Source organism: Arctopsyche grandis, chromosome 1, assembly GCF_051622035.1.
Source record: "Arctopsyche grandis isolate Sample6627 chromosome 1, ASM5162203v2, whole genome shotgun sequence".
NCBI classification, from domain to species: domain Eukaryota; kingdom Metazoa; phylum Arthropoda; class Insecta; order Trichoptera; family Hydropsychidae; genus Arctopsyche; species Arctopsyche grandis.
In genome coordinates, this window is record NC_135355.1 from 2,882,237 (window position 1) to 2,891,043 (window position 8,807).

The 8,807-nt window shown below is 30.2% G+C and overlaps 1 protein-coding gene across 1 annotated transcript; it reads left to right on the plus strand.

Moving 5' to 3' along the window:
* Positions 1-3,431: 3,431 nt before the first annotated feature.
* On the plus strand, positions 3,432-6,702 carry LOC143913013 (mucin-6-like). Its single transcript, XM_077432514.1, has 4 exons — positions 3,432-3,462; positions 5,747-5,932; positions 6,002-6,175; positions 6,521-6,702. Exons 1-4 carry the CDS (start codon positions 3,432-3,434, stop codon positions 6,700-6,702), a joined length of 573 nt encoding a protein of 190 aa, XP_077288640.1.
* The last annotated feature ends 2,105 nt before the right edge of the window (positions 6,703-8,807 follow it).

Consider the following 8,807-nt stretch of genomic DNA (forward strand, 5'->3'; position numbering starts at 1 on the left):
AGTGATTATATGCATATATGCATAAGTGATTTTATTTTTATTTTGATAATCATATACCATTCTCTTCATAGGCTACCCCAATATAACACTGTGGCTAGATAATACATAAATAACACACATTTTATATAAACATACATATGTACATACATATAAAAAAATATTTAATTTGATTTAAAAAACATTCATATGCTACCCAAATAATTTAAAGAAATAAAAATAAAGGAAAAAAAAACAAAAAAAATTAAAAATTATGTAAGGCAGTATTTATGTATGTATATAGTTTTAAATAGTTTTTTAATAACATAGCAATATATATATATATATATATATATATATATATATATATATATATATATATATATATATATATATATATATATATCTCTAATATTATGCGTTGAGGAACGTAATAAAATAATAAAATGAGTAATATTTAAATACTAAACTAAATTTAAGAATAATGTATTTAAAACATATAAATTGAAAAATTCCATTTATATTTTTGCGATTTGAACTATTAATTACGGTGAAAATCTCTTGAAACCGCCAAAAAATACCAAGGCTTTGAAGTCAGCTACTCTGACTCCGATCTTTTTACTATGACCCTCGAATACGACTAACTTCGGTTTTTGATTCCGATTTTGACCCCGACTACAACTCTTATTTGAAATATCTCAAAAACATTTTTTATGTGTGTTCAAATAAACAAGTTGAGAGTCATTTGATTTGAACGACTCCAGTGCCAACTTCATTATTTATTTCGGGTATTCATATTCGGATGTGACCAACCCATGACTTTATTTATGTATTTAGGGAATGTAAAGTGTATCAAAAACAAAATTCTATAATGACAAACATATACGGTTATGAGAACGTTTTGAGCCCTAATATATGGAATCACTAGAGACACGTATTTTGGGCATCTATTTTTGTCAATTATAGCATTTTCATTTTGCGTTTTAGGGCATTAAAAATGTTCAATTTTAGCATCTACATATTTTTATGAAGAGTTTAATTTAAAAAATAATAAAAAAATTCTATGAATTTTAATAAAATGTATATACATATGTATATGCAATTTAAAGACAACACAACAATTAAAAAATAATAGAAAAATTCAAAAATGTTTTGGAATTCAAATTACAATGAAAAAAATATGAATATAAAAATATAATACTAATTAAAATTTATTAAAACTCAACATGGAGCATATTTCTGCAGATTCTGTTTTGAGATTCGTGCGACGATTGGTAACAATTATATTGTATTTACTAAAATACCTTTCAGCATCCACGCTATTGACGGGACACCAAATAGATTTTAGAGCTGCACAACCAAACAATAATAGCAATATATCCGGCGTGGATTCACTTTTCATATTCTCTATTAATTGTCTAAAGTCTCTAAAGTCTATTAAGTCTCAGTCGGAGTGCTATACTGAGATCACGTGTGGTTAGGACTTTTTTCAATTTCAAGAATGTACATAGCTCTTGCTTGCTCCACTCTAACGCGAATTTCCTTTCCACTTTCACACGTTTCACCCAGATAGCACCCAAGATATCTAAAACCACCCACTCTCTCCACCACGCTGTTATTGATCTGTAAATAAGAGCTGACCGTATTGTGAGCCGACTTGCTAAATATCATCCATTTGGTATTTTTTGTATTCAGCTTTAACCCCGCCCTAGAGCTATGCATAGTCGTTGAAGTTCGTGGTCAGTAGTACTGTATCATTCGCGTACCGAATGTTATTAATTACTGTGCCATTTATTGTAATTCCGGAATCTATCTCTTCCAAGGCTTCAGCCATAATATTTTCTGAATATAAATTAAACAGTAGCGGTGATAGCACACATCCTTGCCGAACTCCCTTCATTATTCTTACGCTCTCTGTTGTATCACGCTCGACGCGTACTACGGCCGTCTGATTCCAGTAGAGATTACCAATTAGCCGAATATCTCTTTTGTCTAACCCTATATGCGATAGTATTTCAATTAAACAATGGCAGATTTCTAAAAAACAAAACTGTTTCTTTAACATTTTGTACCTGCCACAGATGGATTGAATAATTTACTCAATGTTTGGAGGAATAGATTTGTCTCATTTAGTCATGAGTGCGAGTCTAGTTTTAAGACGCTTTTTTGAGCAGCCTTTTAGATACACAGCTCCAACTGTCTTCTTTTGTTTACAGTAAGTAGACAAAAGCAGTTGGTTGATTTCGACAGGAAAAACACCGTCTATGGTAAACTGCAAACTGTTTTATCCCCTCAATTTCTTCACATAATAAATGGGCAAAGGAATAGGTAGGCGATTCTAAATTGTATATTAATTTTATAAATTTTATGCAAATTTCTCTTTTATTTGTTATTTTAGCATCTATTCGCATATTTTACGAATTTAGCCTATATTAGCATCTATTCCGAATTTTAGCATCAATTTAGCATTAATAGCAAAATGCCCAAAATACGTGTTTCTAATAATGGTGCTAGGAAACTTACCCCCTGGACACATACCCCCCGGACACTTACCTCTGGTCAAAAACCCCCTGGTCATTAACTCCCCGTGCAAAATACTTCCGTCAACGATAAACATTATTTAAAAATAGCAATAAATAATTAATAATGTACCTTACATATAATACACTAATGTTTGTATGTATGTGCCAGTGAGTGGTTGGGTCTGTCGTTGGTTGGGTGGGAACAACACGTTCGATTTATTTTTTTTTGCGCAGGGGGTGCAGCCAGATGGGGCTCCGCCGAAGGCGCCACAGGGGGCGCCACTCCTAATAAAATAAATAAAAATATTTTGATATATATTTTTTTTAATTTTAATTTTAATTTTTTTTATACACCCCGGGCAAAGCCGGGTAATAAAGCTAGTAAGTAATAAAAAAGAATAAATTGTGTGTGGTAGAGCATAAAGTGGAATTTTTTCCTCTTAGAAAAGTCAAAAATGTTGTGACCACCCGATTTTTTCCACACTCCTGAGCGTATCAAGCTGAAAATTTATATTTGTATTCTTTATGTACTAACTTAGAGTTGATAAGGTTTTGGTCAGAATTCGAAAACCGGAAGTAGTAGTTTTTTTTAAAACAATATTTCATTATTTTATTCTGACCTTTAAAATTATTTTATTTTTTTGATATTTAATGTGTATACTATTTATAGTGATTTTATGAAATGAAAAAAATTTCGAACAAAATCTTTAGAACTTTTGTCTTGTGCAAGTTTCCGTACATCGGTTTTATCCCCTCAATTTCTTTACATAATAAATGGGTAAAGGGATAGGAAGATTCTTCTAAATTGTCGATTAATTTTATAAATTTTATGCAAATTTCACTTTTATTTGTTATTTTAGCATCTATTCGAATATTTTACGAATTTAGCATCTATTCCGAATTGCCCAAAATACGTGTCTCTAGGAATCACACATGTTTTCAGTGAGACAAAAGTTATACTTCCGTTAGTCCGATTTTCTTCAATTTTTTATTACAAAATATCACTATGCATATTGTTATTATAAAATATGAAGAAGACAAATATAACTTAAAAGGTCAGAAAATAATGATGAAATATTGTTTAAGAAAATGATATAAGACATATACTAGATTTTTTTTGTGGAATAGCATTTCAAAGAATTTTTCAAATATTTAAAAATATTTATGTCAAAAAAATATCGAAAAGAGTAAACTGCGATTTCCAATAAAAACGGAACTTCACAAAATTTTATAAACTTTCAAAAATTTTATAAATTTTTTGCTTATGAATTTGCCTCAATTATCTGGTCACCTTTTTTATTTATCCCATATTAATTGTATTGAATTAATTTTATTAAATTCTTACGCTACTGTTTTCCTTATTACGCCCATACTACTGTTCCCGATATTTTAAAAATCGTATCCTTTAACAATCTTTCTGTAATGCAACGACTCACTGATGCTACATTCTATTTTAAGCTCCTAAATGGTTATAAGGTTGGTTTCAGGATCAGTTAGGTATTCTTTTCTTTTTCATTTGTTTATCTATATGTACTAGATATATTATGTATTTTGTAAAAATCTATAATTGTTATTCTTTATTGTTATGAATTTCTACATCTGAGGCCTGTTGATTTTTTAATAAATATATAAATACATAAATGAATAAACTACTTGGTATAAGCCTAGAATTTCTAGATATGAAATTTTAGTTCAGTATATTGAAAGATCTTGGAGAAAAACTCAAAAAACTTCGAAACTCTATTAGTGTATGAAGATTTTTATATTTAATACAGTAAAAAAATTTGAATGTGACCAAACCATGACTTTATCTATGGTTTTGAGAAATATAAGAAGGTCACAAAACAAAATTAGATGATTAAACATACATACACGTTCACACATACTCGTTATGAGAGCATTTTCAGTCGAAAATGTAGGGAAAAAACCAAAAAGACAAAAACACAAGACCAAACTTCTTCATATGTACTTGCGGTTGTCGAATTTTGTTCGAAATTTTTTTATAACCTAAAACAATATAACATTTATACACATCTTATATCAATAAAATAAAAATAATTTAAAGGGTCAACATAATATAATGAATTATTGTTCAAAAAAAAAATACTACTTCCGGTTTACGAATTTTGACTAAAACCTTATCAGCTTTAAACACCTGTGCTCTTCACGAAGGGCACAAATGTTTAGAGGGTCGAAAAAAGTAGTGAAAGAAAAATCGAACAATAGTAAATTGCCACTTCCGGTTAACGGATCCTTTATTTTATACATAACATGTTATTTAGCTTAAACTTCGAGTAAATTTAAATTCAATAAACCAAAAGGTTTCTGATAAAAAAATAAAAAACCTTGATTCTCTAGAGTAAAAGTACTACTTCCGGCTTAGGTAAAAATAGAACTACTGCTGGATCGTAGGAAAATGCTATCGTTTGCTGTAAATTTTACCGTGTAAATATGTACAGTCGCTTTCGACTGTACATATTTATATCGGCTATGATTAATTAAGATAATATTAAAAAAAATCTATTTTTATGATTGTAAATCATTTATTCCTGCATGTACGCCATAACTATTTTTTTGCGTACCACCAACCATCAATCGCGTACCACGGGTTTGGAACCGCTGCTCCAGAGAATCGAGGTTTTTCTCGGAAACATTTAGGTTTATTGAACTGAAATTTCATATCTCTTGTTCGATTTTTCTTCCACTATTTTTTTCAACCCCTCAAACATGTGTGCTCTTCACGGGAAAATTCAAGTATGATCCTTGTATCAATGTGATGAAAATAAAAATAAATGACTAAATTTATTAAACCGTTAATCTTTGAAAAGTCAAAAATGTTCAGACCACATCTTTTTACCTAGCCTGAAGCTGAAAGTTCAAATTTGTTTTCTTTATGTACTAACTTAGAGTTGATAAATGAGAGAATTCGTAAACCGGAAGTCGTTACTTTACTTTGACCTTTAATTTTTTTTTATATTTAATGTGTATTATATTGTATTATAGTGGTTTTAAGAAAAAAAAATTTTTTTTCACAAAATCCGACAAGCGGAAGTAGAACTTTTGTGTATGTACTTTTGTCTTTCCCTACATTTGCGTTCAATTTGTATTGAAAATCCTCTATTAACCAGTAAGTCACACCCGAATGTTTTTATGAATGTACTAATATCGTAAAAGTATATTCTTTGACGAAAATATTTGACAATAACTGTAACGTATTTACATAATTCTATTTAAAGGTTTTTTTGTAGATGTAACTCCAATATGTTCCGGTAAAAATGAAATATTTTCATATTGCGGAAATGATGGATGTCAACCATCATGTACAAGAGTGAATGTCACGGGATGTAATCCGATCTGTAGTATTCCAGCTTGTATCTGCAAGCCCAGCTTTGTGAGAGACCATGAGGAAAAATGCGTATCTCCAACTATGTGCCGTACGTGTATTTTGAATAAAACAAATTTATAAATAAATATTAAATGACGATATAAATATTTATGATTAGATTGTTCCGGACAAAATGAAATATTCTCCATATGCGGAAATGATGGATGTCAACCTACTTGTCGAGTAAGGGATGTCACAGGATGCGTTCCAAATTGTAAATCTCGAGCTTGCATTTGCGCCCCAGGACACGTAAGAAACGATGCTGGAATATGTGTTAAGCCTAATTCGTGTCGTAAGTATGGTTTATAGATAACATTAACATATTTTACAGTTAGAATGTACATTTAGTTAATCAATGTTACTTGGGCAATGTATACACTTACCAGTAAATACTTGTAAGTGCATTCATTGCCCGAGTAACCTAATTACAGTTTATACGAGTGAAATCAATAGATATATTTACTTATTCTAACGGTGGATTGGATTTACATATGTAATTAAAAGTGTTGCTAAAATGTTGCACCGCTGAGGTGGAGTGGGAAATCAGTAAAGCTTCCGTGGATTTCCCATCACCATTCCCCTCATAATTTTACTTTAAATACGACCAAAATACGATTATTAATATTACTTGTTTCAGCCTGTCGTAAATCCAATGAAATATATTCCGCCTGTGGCGACAATGGCTGCCAACCAACTTGCAGTAGGATTGATGTTTCTTCATGCGTTCCAATTTGTAGTACTCCAAAATGCATCTGTCAGCCAGGATATGTGAGAGATGCATTAGGAAAATGCATAGAACCATCATTGTGTCGTAAATAAACAAACATACATATATGAAATTCCTATGAATAATTTAGTGAAACTTATTATTATTATTATTATTATTATTATTTATTATTATTAATTATAATTATTATTTATTATTATTAGACTTATTTATTATTATTTATTTATTATAATTATTATTATTATTATTTATTATTATTATTATTTATTATCAGTAATATTTATATATTTACTTATGTATTTATTTATTTATTTTTTGTTTACTATTTTTCAATACTTTTTTTTTATTATCTATATATTATTTATATGGGCGTTGGGGATTGCACTATTCTCCTCATCGTCTGGAATAAAAGCTATTATTATTATTATTATTATTAGATAGTTTCCTTCTCTGGGATAGTTTTTAACCTTTCCCATACGCTGCTAAAAAATTACCCGTGCAGCGGTGATGTAAAATCTGTTGACATGTAGGAATTTGTGATTTTAAAGTCGGATAAATATGAATATTTAACCATTTTTCCTTCTATTAATGACTATAGTAATAGTCCGTATCTATATAAATGAATATATATACATATATATGGGATCCATGAATGTGTGCGGGAGGATATTCAAAGTCAAAGTCTTTACCAACTCGTTTTAATGTCTAGCTTCGGGCTCGGCCATTGCCGGAGAGCCCGAATGACAGCCACAGTGCTACCAAATGATAATATTCTCAGTCATACTAATCCCACACGGCCAATCCTGCTCACATATTCGTCCTCGAATATTCGTCTTCTTCCATTCTTTTACAATTTAAAAACTTAAAACATTAAAACAGCTTAAATTCTGAAAATATTCTTCGTATCTCGGCCATACTTCATCTTATCTTACATCTCCAAAACTTGTCTCTATATAACGGCTTCGAATTATATTCCATTCTATACAATGTATCATCTTACATTATTTTTAAACATTTCCTCTATCATCCTCAACAATATTTCATCTTTCATTCCATAAAATGTATCATCTTATATTCTTTTAAGCATGCAATCAAATTCAAACATTGTTCAACATATAGAGCATTTCCTAAAACATAAAAATACTGGAATGAACAACAAAACATTACACCTTTCAATCATCACAATTACAATTATTACACATCAATCATCAATTTAAAAACATAACTTAAAAAAAAAACTTCTTCTAAATTATTTTCACATTTCTCAATTACATAGTCGACTATAGACCCAATGGCGGATTAAGCGTTTCGGAGGCCACAGGCGCAATGTAACTTAGACCCCCCCCCCCCCACTAATCATAAAGTGACTTTATTTTCAATTGTGAATTGTAGGTATGTACATTATAAGAAAACGTGTGTTATTTTGTATTTAAAATTATTTATTAAATAATATAAATCTATTTACAAACAAAAAATTATATATTATACTGATTAGTGTGTTCGTTGTCGCGTTCGGTCGTGTCGCCAAAGTGTGTTTTTGCTACTTCTTCATTGTTACTAAATAAAATATAAAATGGCCAAGTACGTGCAAAGCGTCTCCAAAATATTAGAGAGTATGGTCCAAGTCCTCATGGACCCTGTCAATAGATTTAGCAAGGACCAAATGGCCAAATTGATGCCTTTCACCTCTGATATCTCGCAAACTGTAGGCGAAATGTCCTGTAATATTGCAATGCTGGAAGGAGAGCTGTCAGCTACCAAAATTTATATGTCTAAAGATACACCCACCACGATTGAATCGACATTGGAACTTGTTAGTGAAATGGAAGAAAGAAAAAATAGAAAAAACAATGTTATCATATTTGACATTACTGAAACAGGTAATAATGACGACAATAATGTAATCGCAAATTTATTGTCAAAAGCCGAGCTACCTAACCACAAATTCACCGCTCATAGAATCGGATTAAAACAAGGTACGAAGCCAAGGCCCCTAAAAGTTAAACTCGATGTACAGCAAACAGCAATATCATTACTTAGAAAAGGACCCAAATTAGGAATTAAAATAAAAAATGACCTAACGTACATGCAAAGACTACATATAAACAATTTGTGGATCGAAATGAATACCAGAAAAGACAAAGGTGAAAGTGACTTAATAATAAAATATTTTAATGGAGTGCCTAAAATAATAAAT